Source organism: Talpa europaea, assembly GCF_964194135.1.
Source record: "Talpa europaea genome assembly, chromosome: 4".
NCBI classification, from domain to species: Eukaryota; Metazoa; Chordata; class Mammalia; order Eulipotyphla; family Talpidae; genus Talpa; species Talpa europaea.
In genome coordinates, this window is record NC_140070.1 from 106,865,528 (window position 1) to 106,889,753 (window position 24,226).

Genomic DNA, 24,226 nt, shown 5'->3' on the forward strand with positions numbered 1-24,226 from the left:
TTATATTTGAAATTTCCCATGTTATCACATGGACTACAATACAAAACAATTTTTTTTAAATAATAAATTTTATTTTTATATTCCCCATACAATTGCAGCCCCCCCCATTCTGACCCCAATCCCTCCCCTCCCGCCCCCGCCCCCCTAAAAGTGTCTCTGGTTCATAGTTTTTTGTTGATTTTGATTTTCACTTTCTTATAGTTATTCATTTTCCTGGTCCCTTATTTAAGTTTTCTAGATTCCTGCTATGAGTGAGACCATCCGGTATTTTTCTTTTTCTTTTTGGCTTATTTCGCTGAGCATGATCCCTTCCAGCGCCATCCATGTAACAAAACAATTTTTAATTATTCTAAAATATCCTATTGGATTAGTAATGATTTGCCTTACTATTTATTTTTAGAAATTTTGATTTTGCTTTAAATTCTTTTTTACAAACATCAACATTTTTTTATGAATGCCTTCATTTACATAGCTTTTTACCATCTGTCCTATTTCCTTAAAATTAATTCCCAGAAGTAGGAATGCCACTTTTTAAAAAGGAAGGTCTTAAATTTATTTAGGATTGGTATCCCACTCTACAAAGAAACATTAGTTACTAGAGAGCTTACAGCAATGAACATCATCATTGCTGGAGAGCTTACAGAAATGTATAATGCTTTATTCCTGATAATTATAATATTTTCCAAAGCACTTCAGAAAAGAGGATATCCAAATATCCAAAAACATGTAACAAAGTGCTCAAGTTTATTATCAGGGAAATGCAAATCTTTCACCAGAAAGGCTAAAAGGAAACAAAACCAATATAGTTATGCCTATATAGAAAAGGATATGTAGCAACTGGATTTCATATATTGGGGATGGATGGGGTAAACTGGTACAACCACTTTGGAAAACTATTTGACAGTGCCATTTAAAGCTGAACATATGTATGTATATATGAGTCAGCAATTCCTCCCCTCAACCCCCAAGTTTCCCCAAAAGAAAGCATACATATGTGACCAAAGGCCATGCACAAGCATGTTGGAAGCAACGCTATTAAAAATAGCCATAAATGTTTATTTACAAATCTGAGACAACATATGTAGCTTCATATTTTACTTTTTCCACTTATATTGTGGGCATTTTCCCATGTCATTACATTTTAATATGACTTTCAGAGGTTATAAAATATAACAAATATGGATAAATCATAATTCACTAAACATGTCACCAATGTAAGACATTTTAGGAAAGTATAGTTATCTCTGTCTCTGATTACATCCTTAGGATAAATTCCTTGAAGAAGTAATTAATAGGTCAAAAGATATACTTTTCTTTTTCTTCCTTTCTTTTTTTTTTTAAAGATTTATTTATTTATTTATGCAAGCACTGGGTACATTCAGAAGCGTGGGAGGCTGAGAGAATTTACCAGAGCCAGAGTGGGGAACAAAACAGGCAGACCGACGAAATACACTGCTGAGGGGAGCAGTGGGCGTGGCAGGAGAGGTCTGCGCACCATGTGGGACCCTCATTGGTGGCCGGGGATAGAACTGGCGCTGCAGAGGCTGGGGGCAGCTTCGCAGCTCAGCGTTCAACCACTGTGCCACCAGGGGAGGCTCAAGAGATATACTTTTCCAGAAAGGCTGTACCAATTTACTTTCAATAAACCCATCACTGGGTTGGGCTCTACTTTAAAAGAAAAGTATGCCAAGGTGATTGGTTACTACTAGGGATATTAAATATTTTATATGCTTATTTCTTTTATCTTTTTTTTAAAGATTTATTTATTTATACAAGAACTGGGGTACAGGCTAGAGGCGTGGGAGGGTGATAAGACTCATCAGAGACAGAGCAGGGAACAGAACAGGCAGACTGAAATACACTGCTGAGGGGAGCAGCAGGCAAGACAGGAGAGGTCTGCAGCGCTATGTGGGTATCTCCCTGGCCGAGGAATTGAACCCACCCTGCAGAGGCTGAGGGTAGCTTCACAGCGCTGCACTCAACCTGCTGTGCCATGGGGGAGGCCCTCATTTGTTTATCTTTTAAGCACTTTTCTGATATCCTTTGTTCAGGTTTCTAATGGAGACCCAATCTGTTTCTTATTGATGTGTTAGAGATTCATAGTAAAGGATTTTATCTTTTGACATACATGGCATAAATATATTCTTCAAATTAATTTTTAGTTTATGTCTGATGACCACAACTATTTCAGATCTATATAAGCAATTCTCACCTTTCTATTTAAACATTTCCTTTGAAAATGTATCATGTTTTTTTTCCTTTGCTCTCCAAGTATTATAGTATTATATCATCAATATTATATCAAGTATTATATCATCAATCTCAAGCAATTATAATACTCTTAACATTTACTCTTTCCAAAATGAAAATAAGTCTGCTTTGGCATCTAAGAGCTCTATATAACTTTTAAAGTAAGGCTTTAAAATGTGAAGGAAGGAAACAAATATAATGAGAATCTATGTCCTTAACTGAGGAAGTTTTTGAGGTGTTCTATAAAATATAAAGCTATAAAAATTGAGCTCTGTATTAAAGATAGGTACAAGCCTTTGTTTGAAACTGTTTCTGATTTCATTTCCCTTATATAATGCCTCCTGAACTATATTTCCTTTTAGTTTCTGTTAAATCTTACCCAGTTTCTTCCTCCAAAAGTTACTCAAAATTGCCTTCTTAAAATATAAAATCTTCACACAATTCTATTTCTAGCTTTTCATGAACTATGATGATATAGTAGTATTACCCCTGATTTATAATCATATTCTAGTGCTGTGAAGTCAAAATTAGGTTTGGAAAGGCAATTTCTTTCATTTCCTCTACTTTCAACAGTGAAAATCAACAGTTTGATTCTCTTTGTAGAATCACTGAATTCATGTTTATGAAAAGTGTTCCTGTGTATCCTTTTAGTTTCTCTCTTTTCTTCAATTAATATCCTCTTTTTTCATAAGTCTTCAATTAATACCCTATTTTTCATAAGTGAAATTACAAAGATGCAAAAGTAAATCTTTCTTGATATTCAGTGTTATTCCACAAGTCTTCAAGTTTCTCCAGAATAATTTATCCTTTTGTTCAGAGTTCCTTCATGAATCCTGTTCCAACAAGGCTTGATGAAAACTCATGAGTGTTTCTTATACTAATTTCATATAGATTTTACTGAAGTTTATTTCCTGTATTTTGAACTTCAGCTATAGATTATTGAGGGCACAAATAATGTCTGTGACACACTTTTCTTTTCAGTATCTTCTGTTTTACGAAAATGGGCACGTTTTCAATGGCTAGTTACCTGTTTTTTATATGCTAACTCAATCATAAAAAGTTCTACAATTCTCATATTTTTCTGAGTCCCTCAACATCTTCCAAATAACATCTTTATCTGACCTTCAAGTTACCAGGTAAATAAATTCTTTCAGTTCCTATGAGATAAAGTATAGAAATGTACCATACAAAGGATCTCAAGTCAATGCCCAGAAAATTGAATCAATTTCTAAAGTCACTATTTGGTAATCAGTTATCATTTTCCCCTTCTTCCCAAGTACCTATCCTTAATGAAAATGAGAGATGGAAATATAATGTGGTCAATGTGTAATTTTCACCCATTATAATATCAACATCAACATGGAAACTCAATTCTATATTTAATGAACTTTTCAATGAAGTTTCCACAGGTTTCTGTTGACTCAACAGATATTAAAAATCTATGGTTCAGCTGCTGACCCATACAACCTCTAAGGTATGTTATTCTCAGAATACATTCCCTAGTATTAAGAATCTGTGGAAATAATTTCCAATTATTATTCTCAGAATACATTCCCTAGCATTAAGAATCTGTGGAAATAATTTCCAATTTTGAATACTTTCACTGATATTTTTTCCCAGAATGTTATTCTCAGAATATGTTATTCTCAGAATACATTACCTAGCATTAAGAATCTGTGGAAATAATCTCCAATTTTGAAGATTTTCACTGATATTTTTTCCCAAAGGCAATGTATTAAAAAAGGGTGACATTAGTGATACTAAGTTTGCGGCTTTTGCTAAATTCTAAAAACACACATGCAAAAATAACGAAGTATATCTAATAAAAATAATTATACCTTAAGCATAATGCATCAATCTAATACAAACATTTAATCATTAAGGTTGAAATAGAAGTATCTATAGTTTAGAAAAAATTCAGGAATAAAGTTACCTAATTAGGAAAAAAATTATGAAACAATGTTTACTAATACAGCTCTTAGAAAGTTAAAGGACATTAGATATACCTGTAATGATCAATGAATTATAAATAAAAACTTTTAAAAATGCTTAATAATCCAAATAAAAATAACTAGCTAGAAAAGAAACTTTAGCTTAAAAGGTTACTTCTATAAATGATTTTTAAGTTTACAGCTGAAATAACAGTAATATCTGGTAAAATTTCATATTGAATCAATTTAAAAACACCACAATAAAAATTCTGTTTGCTGAAATTACTTCATTTCATTCATTCAATCATTCCAATAGTTATTGAATAATTTTGTACAATGTTTAAATAAAGATTAAGTACAAACTACAAAATTAAATAAAAACAACACAACCCAACCCAAAATGAGACAATATCCGAGCTACAGGAAAAAGAAAGGATATTATTTCTTGTAATTCTTTTCGTAACTTACAACCTCCTTAAAAAAGAGATGTACAATTTTCCTTTTAAAGAGTCTTAAACCTAACATCCATAATTCTTCTCTAATGTTTAAGATCTATTGTGTTTTGTAATTTCACATTATAGCAGTGTGTTCCTAACATAGTATGTGAAAGTAATTTTAACTTGTTTTAGTAAAAAAGGGGGGGAATACAACCGCAAGGAAGAGTACTTTCTACATTCTAATAATGAGGGCAGGTAGCACTGTTTTGAAAAACTAAAAAAGTTTTCATATTAAAAAAAACTCTAGTGAAAGTATTGCCATAAAAATTACAAAAAGGAAAATGAAATTATGAGCAGAGTTTTGCAACAAATAATATGTGAAGAATCAGCACTAAAAAACCAAAAGTTGTGTATTACAGAAATAAAAATCCCAAGCATCTTATTAACATGAAAAGTCTAAAGGTTATATAAAATCATACACCTCCTCATGCCAGAAGGGCACTACCATGAATCTCAAAATGTGTTGGAAAAAGGTAGGTCTGTAGATGGAGGTTAAAAATAACTTGGGAATATTTTGATCACTTACTCAGGCCTTTTGATCCCATGTCGTCAGGGATCTCCTGTAGAGAGTAGTTCCCAGAGAGCAAGCAATAAAAAGATAATCAAAGAAAATAGTTGTCAGTAATGCATAAAATTGGTGCTACAATAAGAGACAGTTCCAAGACCATTACAGGTACACAAATCTTATAGAGCATTTTTTTTAGATTTCTGAATTCAACATCAACTAGCAAGTAAATGTAATTTACTGAAAGAATGGAAGTTTAATCTTTGAGACTGATTAGGGAAGAGGTATAAAATTTGAGACCATCTCTTGCTATTTTAAAAGTAAAATTCTGACTGCCTATATATAATGAAAAAAAGGATAAAATGAATGATTCCAGATGATTTATTATCAGAGTGGCAGTGTTATTCATAGAAATCAGTAAGCAGCATCTCAGGTATCCATGTTTTCCTCTCAAATATTCTTTGAGAGTATGTTAAGTGTTTCTGCTTTAAGCATGTAACTTAAAAATACTACATATTTTTAGAATTCCTGAGGTGACAGAAAATTTAAGATTGATATACAAATTTATTTATGCCTGTTAAGTTGCTTCTGGTTAAGACAATTAGTAACCTGTTGCAGCTCTTGAAACTGTCTCCATGGTAACAACCAACTGCAGGGCAGTAGGTCCCTCTATATTTATTTTCAGTTGACCACTGGATTCACATACTTACGGTCAGCATCACTTGTTTCCTGCTCACTCTGGTCCTTGTTCTTGTAGAAGGGGAATTTTCGGGAAAAGAGGTTCTTTTTACGCTTGTCATTGAATGACTGCTGAAGAAGAGAAGGAGGGGCAAAACAAAGGGATGTCTACTGTCTGTGTGTACAAAGGCCCAGCCTAGTAGCTCTGTGGAAGCTGACTCTTGTGACCACAGTGTGCAGTTTGTATATTAATACTACTTTAATCACATGTAAAGTGAATTTCTAATTTTATATTAACTTCCCTAACATATTACAACTGAAAAGATTAAAAAATTTGAAAAGTGTAATTCAGTAATATCTAAAAATAAGGAGAAAGTGCTACTTGATAAAAAGGGAAGAGTAAATCAGATTAGCTATTATTATAACCAATAGTACAAGCCAAGCTAACATATGTTCATATCAATCCATATTTTTGTAAAATTCCAGGTACTGGGTACTCTAAGCAAAAGTTATTATAAATGCTATTCTAGCTGCTTAAACATTTTTTTTTAATGCATTAGGCAATAATCTTCATTTTCCTTTGGCTTGAGTACATTTCCCCCTCTTTTTTTGACACAAATTATCTAAAAAAGGCATTAGAAAAGAAAATCAAACCAACTGAGAAAACTGCTAGTGCTGAATATCTAAAAACAAACAAAAAAATTGTTTTTTTATGGAAGAGAAAAAAAGACAAGTAAAGTCTTATGGCATGAATCAGAAACTGGGAAGAAAACTACAAGGGGCCATCAAACACACAGTCTAACAAAGGATTTATCAATGCCATCTAGGCGAAGCAGGCGATTCAAGCTCTCCTGGCCAACTTGTATGTGGATCACAACTGTTTGGCTTATCTTTAAGCTCCATATACTTATTTTTTTGAAAGTTTAAAAAATAAATCAGATCCAATCCATTGATACCATGTACTGAATAGGGAACAAAACGTTTGTGCTTAGAAAAGCCCAAAAGGCAATAAATACTATGAGGGAGCTAGACGTTTGATTTGATGTTCCTTATTGCACAGATGTTGGAAATGTCTTTCCCTCTCTAAATTTATGCATTCATAGATTAAAGAGCATACAGCACAAAGCAAGATGAGACTATTGAAGAGGAACAGTTTCTTTTGTAATTTCTGTCATACATATCCATGTCTTGAAGGGAATGGTCTTGACTATAAGAATCAGTAGGAATTATTATTTTTTTTGAAGCAAGAACAGTACAAAGGATAGAAATTTTATTCTGATTTTTCTTGAGTTTAGCCACAACATAAGATGCTATAATTATTTTGAGGAATATCAACAACCAGGAAAGTATATTTTTGGCATGCCTATATTTTCAAATGAAGCCAGGTGAGTAAGGAGCTAAAGTAGATTAAAGTGACTTTTAAAAGCTCAAATTCTATTCTTTGAAAGGAGTTGGTAAGAATCCCTACAAAAACTATGCTAACCTTTCATTTTTACCTTTTTATATTAATAATTCAGGATTAACAGGTTCATAATTCTTTAGTTAAGCAGATTATCCTGATTTCAATCTTAAACTTTAAAGGCTCTGATAAATCTAAGCATAATTTAAAAATTAAACTGATGAGAAAAAAATAATTATGGGTGAACCTGGGCTTACAATTATTTTAAAAATAGTCAAGTAGCATTATTTGAGTAAGAATATTTGCTTAACCCAAATTTTAGAAAAGAGAAATAGAAGAAAACACAAGTTTCAATAGAGAGAAAATGGTAATCTAGCTTAGGGAAGGACTAAATCTTTTCATTCATGTCAATCATTGGCTTTGAACTTAATTTTTATGATCTGATGAAACTGTTACATTTTTAATGAAAGGTTATCTATCTCTCTTACTGCATATATAGTGGTCAGAGTCAGTTTCACAGCAAACAACCAAAAGAAACATGAAGTTTAAAATGTTTTGATTTTTGATATCTTTGCAGTTAGCCAAAATGAGATATCATAAAGATATCATAAATAGGATAGAGAAATGCTTGTTAGTTAAGAAATGTATTAATCATATTACATTTAAAATCTTCTAGATGAAGAATTTATTAAAAGTGAAAATAGCACAAGCAAACCAGACAAAAATGTGTAGGGAAAAACAAAAAGCTAAAGAAATAAACTATCTCTAGTTTCTCTATATTTTCAATAAAAAATACAGTTTAATTACTTATTGTTATTAATGCTACATTGCAAGAGAGACAGTGAAATAAAACTGAAAATATCACAAATTTATAATATAAGGTAGCTAAATATATAACTTTCATAGGTAGTATTTCAAAATTGTTAAGTGAATACTAAAATGTTAATGAGAAACTGAAATGTTGTAAGTCTGTAGTGGAAATAAAGTTCACAGCAACCATGTTAAGGAAAGGAAAAGAACCTAGTATGGGAAATAGTATTACAGAAAGAAATGCAGTTCTGTATCAATGGCAAGCGTATTTTTACCCCACTCAGTATCATGCATACTTTTGGTGCTGTGTTAGAACACAGTGACTGTGTATAAAGTTGGTTACAATCAACAAACAAGACTAAGATTTAAATATGTCGTTAATTTAGTTAACTTCTTATAGTATGAAAGAAAAGTTACAACATGCAACCTCTTTTTTCAACACATTGACAGTGCATTTTATGAAATTATTTTCAAAGACATATAACAAACAAACACAAAAAAATACTGTATGTATTTCAAATCCTGAGCATTTTCTTGGGATTTTTCCCTTCAATAAAAGTTTCTACTTTGAGACTGATACACTGCCTACTGCATTAAGAAGGCAGGTAAAAGTTTCTACTTTAAATGATTCTTCAGGTTATACTATGTAATTTTTGCATTTTCTGAAATCTCTAAGTTAATTTTAAAGAAATTTAGCATTTCTAGAATAACTGAATGCATTTTACAATTTACTCAGATTTAATTTCTTTGCTGAGCATCATATTTCTTATTTCTTGATTTTTAAAGCTTTTACGTCTGAGTGCTTAGTAATACCAGATGTGTACAGAGAAAGGTTAATTTATTTGTTAACTTTCCACTTTCATTTGAAATAGAATCAAAAGATGTATAAAACTGGTGCTTTAGATTAAAAAAAAAAAACCCAAGCATAAAAGTGCTATAAGTACCATTTTAGCACAACATGTTTTCAGCATTTCCTTCATGCTTAATGATGGAATAGTCCATTGCAGTAATTATACACACAGTATGGTATAAAGGCTGAAATATCCTTTTCATCTATTAACATCCAAAATTTTTAGATTCAAGTAGAACTTAAGACTAAATAAAATATATATGTCTAAAATATGCATGAAAGGATTTTGATATATTTCTTGGCAACCTACAAACTCTTCCTGTTGACTGTCACTTTATTCCCACAAAATAAAAATTCACATTAATTCAAACATTTGAAATATGGATTCTACTAATAAATTATATTAGAGTAAAAGGGAAAAAGGAAATTTCCATGAATTCACTTGTAAAACCCTATAAACTTATATTATAACCTAGTTAATAATTTGGGGGGGCCCTACTTTCTCATATTTATTAAATTAGTTATCAAGATTAATCTGATGACCCAAGTTTCTAATTGGATATCTGAATGAAGGCTGAATTATTTTCATTTATAAAATAGCCTTGACCAGAGATATGTTGTTAAGAATATATAAATGTTTTGATAATTTGGAAAGGCCTATGTAAAGGATGCTTTAATAATAAATTGCTTACTTTAGTATCTACTATTGTAGAGCGTCATGACAAGGACTGTTTCTAATTCTTAAGGCAAAAATCCATTACATTTCAATAACATAGCTCAACAAGTTATGAAAGGACCTATTATTCTCAATTTTTAATTTCTAAAATTAAGAGATTTCATATACTCACCCCTTTATCTCTTGTTTTAGAGTTGAATTTCACTGTTTTTAATCGAGCTCGTTCTTTCTTCTCAACCCTGTCAAAATATAGAATATGCTTTTTAAGTATTAATACCAAACATACCTAACAGTCGAAACAATAAAAGTACCAGTTTTATTAAAACTGATTTCCAAGTTTTCTAAAACCATCAGAAGGTTTTAGAATATGTTTATACTCCTAAATTTATTCAAATTTCGGAAATAGGAAATACAGGGCTCATTTTACTATGGAAAAACTTGTGAAGTATCAAAATACCATACATACTATATGCATACTGTCATAAGTCCTCAATTTCAAAATTACGTTGAAATTATTATGAGGCACCAATTCTGAGTTTAGCAATTTTCCAAGTTTTCTAATTTGTTTTGTCATTTTAAGTATTAGCTTAGCATGGAACACATACACTAAACATTAAGCTAAAGAGAGAAAGTCAATGGAGCAAAATGTAACAACTGGTGAAAGTAGGTAAAGGATATGTGGGAGTTCCTTGTACTATTTTTGCATTTTTCTTGTACTTACTTTTCTGCAGTTCTCATATTTTAAAAAGTAAACAGGTGGGGAATAAAAACATTAAGCTTAATTCCAATGATATAGATGTGCAAATACATAAAGTAACCAATTATAGTATTTTTGGAGGGATTTACAAAACCATGTAACTTTATTTAACTCTGTGAAGGTAAAATGGGTGCCTGGGAACAGTGTTGAGGGAACCTATATAGATTTTAGATTTTTTGAATGCTGAATTGTGTTAAAGTGTTACCTAAACAAACAAACAACAAGAAGTTTCATGTAAACACTAACACCAACATGAATCTGGCACCACTTCATGTAAATTAAGATTTTAAAAATTCTCAATTTCACCATAATAATTTATGTTAGCATACAGATGAAAACCCTAGCAAAATGGCCTATGAACAAATTATTTTCTTTATTATATAACAATATAGTTTTACGAAGGGTACAGCAGAACCTTGGAAATTATGGATTTTAAACATGTCTTTTACTATTTTAAAACAATAATGAAGGTGCATGACATGAGTAATTATCTTCTAATTTTGCCTATGCACTTATTGAGAGCACTGCAAAACTAATATTTAGCGAGTAAACATTTACAACTTAAAATGGCTTTGCCTTTTAGCCATTATCTTGTTCAGTAAACAACTGAGTGACTTAAATTGTATTTATGTGTAAACACATTCTGAAACGAAGTTAAGACTTGTTGGAATTACAGTCCCTTGCGCTATTATTCTAAGAAAAGAGGTCAAAGGAAGAGACATTTCTATTTAAGAAAACACAGTTCTGAATACAACGCAAGAATGAAATGGCATAATTAGGTATGGTTTCATACTGTATCTTATGGGAGAAAAATCATGTTCTATACTGGTATTCACGAATCTGGGGATTTGTAAAGATCTCTTACATCATTTCCGGTGATGCAGAATTTTTATACACAATGAAATAAATCTCTTTCCACCAAAGACAACTGTAGTTCTCACTTGTTGCAGGCACACATAAAATCTTTCAAGACATGAGGCTTTAAGGGATAAGACAATTTTAGGAACTCTGACCTTGATATTTAAGATGTGGCATTTCTACTGACTCCATAAGAACCAGAGCAAGCATTTTTTAATTTAAAGCAGATTATTTACTATTGCAGGAAAAATGTTGTGCTGGGGGCTGTATGGTTAAAAGAGGAGTTGTCACCAAATATATTATGTAGCCAGGTAACTGGATCTTACCTAATATATGACAGTCATGAACCCCCAAACCACAATCACAAATCTTGGTATTAGTTTAATTTTCCCATTCTTTAAGTTCTGCAAACGGGTGTATACCACACAAGCAAACACACACACACACAACTCTATACATACATATATATACACGGTGTGGGGGAGGTGTCTATGAATACGTACATGGTTTGGAATATTTATCAACAATAGTGACTCGACAAAGCCTAAATCCAATATATAAATTTATATATAAATACACAGACCTAATGGGGGGTTCTCTAAACCAAGATTAATCTTTTGAAAGATAATCTGCACTTAATACTTTTGCCACTACATGGTATATACCAATAAATCACTAAAATAATTGGTTAAAAGCAAAGAGGAAAGACCAGTGAACACACATTCATTCTAAATTAAGCAAGAAAAAAATAATGAAAGCAGTCAGGATTTTCCTAAAAATTTTGCTTTTGTTTACTTCATTTTCATTTTTTTTTAAATAATAAATTTTATTTTTATATTCCCCATACAATTGCACCCCCCCATTCTGACCCCAATCCCTCCCCTCCCGCCCCCGCCCCCCTAAAAGTGTCTCTGGTTCATAGTTTTTTGTTGATTTTGATTTTCACTTTCTTATAGTTATTCATTTTCCTGGTCCCTTATTTAAGTTTTCTAGATTCCTGCTATGAGTGAGACCATCCGGTATTTTTCTTTTTCTTTTTGGCTTATTTCGCTGAGCATGATCCCTTCCAGCGCCATCCATGTTGCTGCAAATTGCATGTGTTTATCTTTTTTGAATGCTGAGTAATATTCCATGGTATATATGTACCACATCCTCTTGATCCAGTCATCTATTTTTGGGCATTTGGGTTGGTTCCAAAGCTTAGCTATTGTAAACAGTGCTGCTATAAACATAGGGGTGCAGGTGTTCTTTGGAATTGATGTTTCTGTGTCCTTTGGGTAAATACCTAGGAGTGGAATTGCTGGATCATATGGAAGCTCTATGTTTAGTAGGTCCAGAAATCTCCACACAGCTCTCCACAGTGGTTGGACCAGTTTGCACTCCCACCAACAGTGCAGAAGAGTTCCTTTTTCTCCACACCCTCGCCAACATTTGTTGTTGCTAGTTTTTTTAATATGTGCCATTCTCACTGGTGTAAGATGGTATCTCATGGTAGTTTTGATTTGCATTTCCCTGATGACAAGTGATGTTGAACATTTTTTCATATGCCTGTTGGCCATTTGCCTTTCCTCTTCAGAGAAGTTTCTTTTTAGCTCTTCTGCCCATTTTTTGACTGGATTCTTTTCTTTGTTGTTGTTGAGTCTCATCAGCTCTTTGTAGATTTTTGTGATCAGTCCTTTATCATTAGTGTTGGGTGCAAAAATGTTCTCCCAGTTGGTGGGGTTTCTCTTTGTTTTTGTTATTGTCTCTTTTGCTGTGCAGAAGCTCTTTAATTTGATGTAGTCCCAGCTGTTTATCTTTGCCTTCACTATCACTGCTTTGGGTGATGTGTCTGTAAAGATGTCTTTGATGTGCAAATCACGTAGTGTTTCGCCTATATTTCCTTCTATATATTTTATGGTTTCAGGTCTTATGTCTAGTTCTTTAATCCATTTTGAGTTGATTTTTGTGTATGGTGTGAGGTAGTGGTCAAGCTTCATTCTTTTGCATGTAGCGACCCAGTTTTCCCAGCACCATTTATTGAACAAACTTTCTTTGCTCCAATGCATAGTCTTTGCTCCTTTGTCAAAGATTAGTTGACCATAAATCTGTGGGTTTATTTCTGGATTGTCTATTCGATTCCATTGGTCTGTATGTCTGTTCTTGTTCCAATACCATGCAGTTTTGATGATTATGGCTTTGTAGTATAGTTTGAAGTCTGGGAGTGTGATGCCTCCATTCCCTTCTTTTTTTTTCAGGAGAGCTTTGGCTATTCGGGGTTTTTTGTGATTTCATATGAATTTCATCAATAATTGTTCTATTTCTTTGAAGAATGACTGAAATTTTGATTGGAATAGCATTGAATCTGTATATTGCTTTTGGAAGGATGGCCATTTTAATAATGTTTATTCTTCCAATCCATGAGCAGGGGATGTCTTTCCATTTCTTTGTGTCTTCTTCTATTTCTTTTAACAGTGTTTTATAGTTTTCTTTGTATAGGTCCTTTACCTCTTTTGTTAGATTTATTCCCAAATATTTGATTTTTTTTGTTTCAATAAAAAAAGGGATGGTTTTTTTGATTTCTTCTTCTTCAGATTTATTGTTTGTGTACAGGAAGGCTACTGACTTTTGCGTGTTGATTTTGTATCCTGCCACTTTACTGAACTGATTGATGAGTTGAATTAGTTTTTCTGTGGAGTTTTTGGGGTTCTCTATGTATATTATCATATCATCTGCAAATAGTGATAGTTTGACTTCTTCTTTTCCTATTTGGATTCCTTGGATGTCTTTCTCTTGTCTTATTGCTCTGGCTAGGACTTCCAGTATTATATTGAAAAGCAGTGGTGAGAGTGGACATCCTTGTCTTGTTCCAGATCTTAATGGAATTGCTTTCAGCTTTTCACCATTGAGAATGATACTGGCTGTTGGCTTGTCATAGATGGCCTTTATGATGTTGAGGTATGTTCTTTGTATCCCAAGAATTTCAAGGGCTTTTATCATGAATGGGTGTTGCACTTTGTCGAAAGCTTTCTCAGCATCTATTGATATTATCATATGTTTTTTATATTTCTTTTTGTTGATGTGTTGGATATCGTTGATTGATTTTCGGATGTTAAACCATCCTTGTGTCCCTGGAATGAATCCTACTTGGTCGTGGTGAATTATCTTATGGATACATTGTTGGATTCTGATAGCTAAAATTTTATTGAGGATTTTTGCATCAGTGTTCATTAGGGAGATTGGCCTGTAGTTTTCCTTTTTTGTGTTGTCCTTGTTCGGTTTTGGTATTAGTGTAATGTTGGCTTCATAGAACGTGTTTGGTATTGTCCCTTCCTTCTCAATTTTTTGGAAGAGTTTGTGAAGGATAGGCACTAATTCGTCTCTGAATGTTTGGTAGAATTCATTTGTAAATCCATCAGGTCCTGGGCTTTTGTTTTTGGGGAGGTTTTTGATTACCATTTCAATTTCGCTGCTTGTAATTGGTCTGTTTTGGTGTTCTATTTCTTCTTTATCTAGATTTGGGTGATTGTAGAGTTGTAGGATTTGTCCATCTCCTCTCATTTTTAAGTATAAAGAACAATGCAATCAAAACTCCAGAAGGCTAAGGTTTCATCATTATTACATAGAAAAACTACAGACGATTTTGATTTTCTCCCTACTGGTATAAAGCATGGCATGTTGATTTGCAATTTATTTTGTTTTTCAATTTGTAGGAGTCTTAGAGAAATTTTTTTTTGGGGGGGGTTCATATTTTCTAGTTATGTTACTAGTTACAAAAATAAGCTGAATAAAATTAAATGGTTGTGACATACAATGTGGAAATCAAAGTATAAAATTACCTCCTTAAATAAAAGAAATTTAAAGGAACAGTAATTATGTTGCTCAAATTTCAAATGGTAAGACTGTACCAGATTTATATTTACCTGCGTTTACTAGGAATCACCCCAACTTCATCACTCTCACCATCTGGTGTGACCTGCCTGGCTTGCCACCATTCGTCATCAGAAGCATTAATAACATGTAGGATGTCTCCAAATTTGAAGTTCAATCCCTGACTTGGAAGGCCACTGTCTTTAGTCTTGTCATAATCAAAGAGGGCTCTATTTTAATAGGGGGGGGGAAAAGTGCAAAATTACTTGTTAGAATATTAATTAAACATAGGATTCTGAGAAAGCTTGGATAGGTAAATATAAATAAACAAATAACATGTCATGGTAGGCAATATAATACAAGCTCAATTTTGTACTACATACAAGAAAATGAGGCAATCAAAAAAAAAGCAAAATTAATTTGTTATGGTAATAGTTTATTTCCCTCAATATAGTATGAGAAAATTAAAAAAAGTTATTTAATTTAGAAGGCCAATTAAAACAAAGACCAATCTGAGAGCTGTACTAAATTAATACAAGCATATATAAAGAGACACTCTTACCCAAAGCTTTTATGTTATAACACAATGTTATTTCAATAAAAGAGGAAAAAAAAGAGATATTCTTCTCATTATATTGATTTGACACACTTGGGAAAACAAATTCCTTGACAGATTTGATTCATTAGTTGTCGGCTGTAAGACTAGATACCATTAGCTCATTAATTATTCCTTCCATGCTGTTCACCAAACTACTGATAACAGGGTTTTTAGCATGAGTAACAATGATGACAACAAACTATGGATAACTTTAATAGTTACCAACTTTTATGGGGAAATATTTATTTTTTTAGAAAGATTTATTTATTTATGCGTACAAGAGCTGGGGTACAGGCCAGAGGTGTGGGGGATGTGGGGAGGTGAGAGGATTCACCAGAGACAGAGTCGAGAACAGAACAGGCAGACTGACCAAAGTACACTGCTGAGGGGAGCAGCAGGCAAGTCAGGAGAAGTCTGATGTGCCATGTGGGTTGCTCGCTGGCCGGCCGGGGGATTGAACTCATGCTGCAGTGGCTGCAGACAGCTTCACAGGTTGCGTCTTAACCCCTTGCACCACCAGAGAGGCCCGGAAATATTAATTTAATATAGTAATTCCAAAATGTTAAGACTATTTTAAAATTGGATAAAAAGAAAATATTGCATCCTAATACCCAATTTTTGTACAATATTTAAATAAATTAAATTTTATTGATAGTATCCAAAGCAACTCTCTTGAAAATATAAGAAAGGTCTATGGCCATACCACCCTGAACACCTCCGATCTTGTTTGATCTCAGAAGCTAAGCAGCGTTGGGGCTAGTTAGTACTTGGATGGGAGAATATAAGAAAGGGGAAAATGGCATGTAATTTTATTTGTTTTTGTTTTTGTGCTATCTTTTCCTGGTTTTGGTATCAGACTGGTTTCATGAAAGGAGTTAGGAAGCATTTCCTGGTTTTTGATTTTTTTGAAGAGTTTGAGAAGGGCTGGTTTTAGATTTTCTTTGAATGTATGGAGAATTCACCAGCGACACCATCTGGTCCTGGACTCTTATTTATTTATGATTATTGTTTTAATTTCTTTACTTGTTATAGGTCTGTTCAGGTTTTCTGTTTCTTCATGATTCAATCTTAGGAGATTGTATGATATAAGGAATCCAGGTTGTCCAATTTGTTGGAATATACAGATGTTCACAATACTTTCTTATGAAAGTATAATTAATAATAGTAAAATTAATAGTATAATTAAGTATATAAAATACAAATGGATATCTATATTAAGTCTTATTTGGTAAATAAGGACTAAATAACAATTTACATACCAACTGGTATTTATTTAATCTATTATTTCATGCTGTTAGATTAATCTTATGTTACAGAAAAATAACATGTTTGTCTTTGCCCAAGTGTTTATTTAGTAGCACTATTCACATTTTAAATTATTATTTATATATGTTCTCTTTACTCTTATGGAAAGTGCTAAGGTAATTAAAATGTTGTTTAAATGGAGAATATTTTATTATAAGAGGATACAGGTATATATAAGTGTTGGATGATATGATAGATCAACAATAAATTTCATCAGTAATAGATAAACTGAAAAAAATTTCTGATAAACAGTTGTTTTGTCTTTATCATGCAATTATCATTCGAGGAGCTATATAACACAGACTATTATTATACAAAATGTTAGTGAAATCTTAATAATATTTAAAGGTTAGTATCATTAAAGATATAGTATCAGGAAATCAAGCATAAAAAAACATTTCCTTGGTTTGCAATATATTTTTCTACTGCACAATGAAGTTAGTGAAACACCTGAAACAATCTGCATGCATATATAAGTATTGGCATAGAAGGAAAAAAATTTACCTGACATAGAGAGATCGCTTCTGGCTAGTTCGAAGAGAACCTGATCCTGAACTAATGCTACTGTTCATCATCTGTTCCCGTAAATCATGTATTTTGGCTTCGAAACGACTGTATTCTGATTGAAGAAAAAGAGAAATTTGATTTTTATTTCTAAAAAAATAAATTTGTTGAAGATAAAAGTATTACATATGAAAGTTGTCTTACAATTGATTAAATGAAGCTAGAGCCCTCAGAGAAAAATCTATAAAAGATATGGCCAATTTGCAAATTAAATTAATAATCTTCTAAGGGTACCATAAATTAAAATTGGCTGAACTCAAAGTTTCTCATGTTATTTTTTCATAATTATAAAATATTGCCCAAGGCCTCCCCAGTGGCACAGCAGTTGAGCGCTGGGTTGCGAAGCTGCCAGCAGCCTCTGCAGCGCAGTTCAATCCCTGGCCACCAGGCGAGAGTCCCACATGGTACACAGACCTCTCCTGCCACCTGCTGAACCAAGAAGCAAAACTTTCCCCTGCAGGCCTCCCCGGTGGCGCAGTGGTTGAGCACTGGGCTGCGAAGCTGCCCGCAGCCTCTGCAGCGCTGGTTCAATCCCTGCCCGCCAGTGAGGGTCCCACATGGTCCGCAGACCTCTCCTGCCGCCCGCTGTTCCCCTCAGCAGTGTACTTTGTCAGTCTGCCTGCTCTGCTCTCCGCTCTGGCTCTGGTGAATTTTCTCATCTTCCTGCACTTCTGAGTGTACCCAGTGCTTGTATAAATAAATAAATAAATCTTTATAAAATATTGCCCATGTGCAGAAGTTAGTACTCTCTTTCTCTTTTGTTCCCCCCTTTACCTCCATCACTTATATTCCTTTGTCCTTTACCTTCCCACCTCCTTAACCTCAGAGCCCTCAGGATGCTAACTGGTGTCCACTGGCTTTTGAAAGCACTTTTACTTTATTGAATTGTCTACTATGTAAATGCCTAGTATTTGTTTTTATTGTTCTTTGCTGCACATAATTCTCTCAAAGTCCCTCCATTTTGTTGAAAATAGCTGCATTCCATCTTTCCTTTGGCAATATAGCACTCCATGGTGTGGCTTCACCGCTTCTTTTTTTTAAAAATTATTTATTTATTTACTTATTTGTTTGTTTGTTTATTATTTTATACAAGCACTGAGTACAGTCAGAAGTGCGGGAGGGTGAGAGAATTCACCAGAGCCATGGTGTGGCTTTACCGCTTCTTTTTCTTTTTTTAAAATAAATAAATAAATAAATAAATATATTTATTTATTTATTTATTTGTTTGTTTGTTTGTTTGTTTGTTGTTTTATATAAGCACTGGGTACAGTCAGAAGCGCGGGAGGGTGAGAGAATTCACTAGAGCCAGAGCGGGGAGCAGAGCAGGCAGAAGGACTGAAGTACACTGCTGAGGGGAGCAGCAGGCGGCAAGAGAGGTCTGTGCGCCATGTGGGACCCTCCTCCGGTGGCCGGGGAGCAGCCAGGGATCGAACCGGCGCTGCAGAGGCTGCGGGCAGCTTCGCAACCCAGCGCTCAACCGCTGTGCCACCGGGGAGGCCCGCTTTACCACTTCTTGATCCAACTGTATGCTGATGGACAATTAGGCTGCTTCCATGAACTAGCTACTGTAAATAATGCTACTATGAATTTTATGGAAAATAGAGATATTTGTATTGATAGTTTCATATTTTGTGGATATATACAACTAAGAGTGAGACTGTTAGGTTATATGATGTTTAATTTTAATAATGTAACTCATTTTAAAATTTATAATTTTTTAAACTTTATAAATCTTACATGCTACTAAAATTCGTATCTCATTTAGTCAATAAAGACAACTTCCACACATCAAATAGCAGTATTAATGTTATATTACTAATTTAAGTGTACATTAAAAAATTAGAAATTAGGATTTATTCTATTTTATACTTTAAAAAATCTATAATAAATTAAACTAGGTACTTTGTTTACTGACTTTTTTCACATGAGGAAATCAGTTAATCTTGTGTTCGTAAATATAGAACATGTACAGGTTAATAAAATGGGAAAAATATGCCTTAAAAATCTGGCTAATAAAATTGACAAAACAAAATCAACCTGAAATAAAAAACAATTTGATACCGTTATACAAAAATGATTTTGAAGATGAATTATTTAAACTATATATTTTAAAACATATTATTAAAAATAAGAGATGGGGTCTAAATCTAATAATAATAAAACCCTTAAGTACTTCTTCAGAAACACTGTAATTACTACATGGTTATATACATGTATCTTTTCTCTATAATAAACTCTTTTACAGACAATTAGGTTAGATCACATCAGATTTTCTTAAAATACCAGTCTTTTAGCTAGAGCAAAAAGTTCTTTGTACGGTTATATAAAAAGCCTAAACATGATTGTTGTTGAGTATCTTATTTCACCATTGTTATCAAGCTTGTTTTATGGATACTAAGATGAATGGAAGCAATAATTTACCAAAAAATCAAAACATTTAAAAACTCACATCAACATAACAAAATATGCCTTTATAATTGTTTAATAATGTAGATAATTAAAAATATAAACTATTAGTAAACTCATTAGAATGTATCTATCACAATTCAAATAATTACCAACTCCTGATAAATCTTTAATCTGTATGAACAGCTAACAGAAAATTGAGTCACAGATTAAATATAAAGTAAATCATGACCTTATATACTGATTCTTCTAATTAAAAATTTGACCACTAGGATTTTACCTCTTTTAAGCTTTTTTTTTTTTAAAATTTATTTATACAAGAACTGGGGTACAGGCCACAGGCACGGGAAGGTGAGAGAATTCACCAGAGACAGAGCGAGGTGCAGAATAGGCAGACAAGCCAAAAATACTGCTGAGGGGAGCAGTGGGCGAGACAGGAAAGGTCTGCAGTGCCATGTGGGTTTCTCTCTGGCCGGCCAGGAATCAAACCCTTGCTGTAGAGGCTGCAGACAGCCTCACAGCGCTGCACTCAACCCACTGCGCCACTGGGGAGGCCCGGATTTTACCTCTTTTATATCTGCATGTTTTTGGTTTTTTTTTTTTGCATGTAAAGAATCTTTGTTCTCAAGACACCAGTAATAACAGAATTATAATAATGCATCATGACTTGTTTTATCTGATATTACATTCATAACAGTCTTAAATAACACCAACATGATGACCATGAAATGATTATGGGAGATATTTAACTGTTTTCCCTACTGCTTTCTATCCAGAGAGTATGGCCCATTAGGGATATACAGTTGGATAACTGTTTTAAAGTCACTTGACATGGTTTCTTCTGTGTGTTTTCATGCATGCCACCTGGATATACATTTAGGTTCAACTGTTCTTTTTTAACTTGAATTTTTAGAGGTTGTTTTTTTAAAATAGTGTCATTGTTTTTACAGGTTGGCAAAATAGTTCCAAAGTCAAATCTATAAAATAAGAATATTAAAATAGAAGTTTAGCTTCCATTCCTCTTTCCTTCCCTATGCCATTCGGGTCACTACAAGTAAACGTTTAAAAGAAAGCTCCATTCATTCATTTTTAATAATATAAAGCAGGTACATAAGTACATGCAAAAAGATTTACATATACTTTGTATCATTTATACATGGCTATATAATCATGGATATGTATACAGACATACATGTATTGCTCTTCCTTAACCAGTAACACACATTTCTCCAACTTACTTTTTTTACTTAATAGTAAGTATAGTAGTAGGCTTACAGTAGTAACAATACTTCATAATAGCATTCTTTTTTTTATAGCTATATAGTTCTTTTAACATTTACCTCTTTGTTACAACAAAATACTATATAGATTTTGCTTTATTAACAAATCTGAAAATTATTTTCTTTTAACTATTAAGATGAGTTAATTCTTGATGATTAAAGTTGTTTGATGTTAGTTCTATTTATATTATTTTATGCTATACACACACATACACACACACACATATACACTCCAATCAAGTCTTCTATAAATATAAATAGCTAGTGGCAGATGATATTTTCCACCAAAGATATCTGCCATCCTACATGTTCTTATACTGTGTGACCTTGCCATTGTCCTCTCAAGATGTGGAATCTAATCCCTCTCTTCTTAGAATTTGGTCTGGTCTTAGGACTCATAATGTGGTGGAACTGTAAACGTGGTAGAAATAATCACATATGACTTTCAAGGTTAGATTATAAGGCAATGAACTTTTTGCCTGGTTCTTTGGAATGCTTGTTCTTAGGAAAGTTAGTCTGAATATCCTTAAAGCAACATGCTTCAGAGGTCACCTGACAGTGTTATAAGCCCAAACTTCTAGTAGTACCATCAAGGCATAAGACAAAGGAATGAAGCCATTTTGGACACTCCAAAGCAGTTAATCTACCCGTTAAATATCTGCTAAAGTGAATTTAGTCTATGCTACAAGAATGTAAGAATCAGCCAAAATCCTGTCCAAATTCCTAGTCTACATAATCTTTAAAATGGTTGTCTAATCTGCTAGGCTTTGGTGTAGTTATGAATCAATAGTAACTGGAACATAGTCTCAATTGTTGACCTATTGTATTGTACTTGGACACACACATATACACACGAGCCTCCCTAAATTTATTTATATATATATAAAATTCCTAAACAAGAAATGATAAAAACATTTTATATAAAATAAATGCATTTGCATACAAAGTATAACTATATATTTAATAAATATATATTTAAGTAAAATTCATATAGTTCTAAAAATAAATAAATATAAAATTGGTAGGTCTGTCTTTTGTTTTAATAACTTTTTTTTAAAGATTTATTTATTTATGCATATAAGAGCAGGGGTACAGGCCAGAGGTGTGGGGGTGAGAGGATTCACCAGAGGCATAGTGGAGAACAGAACAGGCGGATTGACTGAAATACACTGCTGAGGGGAGCAGCGGATGAGTCAGGAGAGGTCTGCTGCACCATGTGGGTAGATGACTGGCCGGGAATTGAACTTGTACTGCAGTGGTTGTGCATAGCTTCATAGGTTGAGTCTTAACCCTTTGCACCTCCAGGGAGGCCCCTTAACAATATTTGGCTTTTGGCCCCCTACTATGAGTAATCTTCTCAGATCTGATTTGAAATATCTTTTTAGAGTCAGTAAAAAACTTTAAAACTCAGGGCCTCCCTGCTGGCACAAGGGGAGGCCTGTGTTGCCTGCTGTTCCCTTCAGCAGTGTATTTCAGTCAATCTGCCTGTCTGCTTCCTACTGTCTCTGGTGAATCCTTTCACCTCCCTGCATCTCTGGCCTACATCCCAGCTCTTAGATGCATAAATAAATAATATAAATCTAAAAAAAAAAAAAAAACCACTTTAAAACTGAAAGATTACTCAGTTTTTATATTATTTTCAAATTCTCTCTCCATTTTCTGATACCTGCTTTTACTCAAACTGCCAGAGCTTAGTCTTTTAATACACACTCTTTTAAAAACTATCTTAATTACTTGCTAACACCAATCTTTATATCAGTATCATTTTGGGTGTCTAAAGTTTGTTTTCTCTTCTCAGGAAAGGCTTATAAAAACAATAACATCCTAATTCTTTAATGATACCTTTAATTGCAGTTTTTACTTACGAAACTTTGTTTGACTTTCAATCAACTTCTTTGAATATCTATATAAACTAGACATACATTTATAACTATAATTATGTTTATGTAAATTGAAAACCATGAGTTCATACCCACTTCAATTCTAATCTTTTAAAGTTTATATTTAGTTTTCTCCCTTTTTATGTTTATAACCCTCTTCTCCAAAAGTGAAAATTATGGATAATATTATCCTTAACATATATACTCATTCAATCAGTTTCTCTGTATGTAACTAACCAGTTTTCTCTTTCTACTACCATTTACTTCTCTAACTGGGCTCTGACCAATTCCATGTGTAACCTTCTCACTTTGCTCAGAATCCAGTGTGGAATTCCAGAGCAACCCCAGTGTGGAAGTCCATTTCATGTTTAAGTCCTAATGGGTTGCCACAGCTGTATCTAATCTCCTTAGCCCTGCAATGTAGAGAATTACCTCATTCTGTGCTATCTAATGCCAATGGGACTAAACTACTCAGAATGTGAATGGGAAATAGTTCTTTATTTTTATGTAAATTAATTATTTATAATTGAGCCAGTATTTGGATACTCCCATCAGGTATTACCACTGTAGTGCAACCTCCCCCAAATCACCCATAGTCCATTGTGCTTCCTTTCTTCTCTGTTCTTACCCATCCTCCACCTACCTAATCTCATCGGCTTACTTTAAGGGAATAATGTGCTCCTTCTATTAAACTTAATTTCTGAAATAAGAATTTTCTTTGTTTCTAATAATTTTCTGAGTTCTTACTTGTGTTGTTCCTTCATATAATCCATAATTTTTCTTCAACTTGTTTTGAAATATGAGGTTATACTTCTCATTTGTTTTGTGGGCATATCTTTCTTGCGTAATTTCATAATGTATGCCATGAATCAGACTTCCTAATTGGGGCAGCTACTGAGAACTAGGGGTGGAGTTAAGCAGTCATGCTTCATATATAACTGAACACATTTGGGCTTGGATGATTTTGCTTCTATGACTCCAACTTGTAACCTAGTATCGCTTGTTAGTAGGACAGAGTAATTCACCATGTATTGGGCAATTAATTTCTCTCTCTCTGTCCGTTTTACTTCCTCTAGCTGCCTTTGTGAATAAATAATCCTCCTTTCCCCTCATCTCTTCCGCATGTCTCATTT

General features: G+C 33.2%; 1 protein-coding gene across 19 annotated transcripts in view; it reads right to left on the reverse strand.

Annotated features, from left to right (window-relative positions):
• Positions 1-24,226, reverse strand: part of DLG1 (discs large MAGUK scaffold protein 1) — a gene marked incomplete at both ends in the record, with an annotated part of 194,164 nt that overhangs the window by 16,530 nt on the left and 153,408 nt on the right. For 11 of the 19 annotated variants that reach the window (XM_084232258.1, XM_084232257.1, XM_084232274.1 and 8 more), the window contains 4 exons: positions 5,205-5,238; positions 9,769-9,835; positions 15,114-15,290; positions 17,468-17,582. In XM_084232258.1, coding sequence (XP_084088384.1) covers positions 5,205-5,238; positions 9,769-9,835; positions 15,114-15,290; positions 17,468-17,582 — 393 coding nt within the window. Of the gene's footprint in view, positions 1-5,204; positions 5,239-5,893; positions 5,994-9,768; positions 9,836-15,113; positions 15,291-17,467; positions 17,583-24,226 lie in introns of those variants that run through there. The other 8 variants (XM_084232265.1, XM_084232264.1, XM_084232272.1 and 5 more) reach the window with 3 other exon arrangements.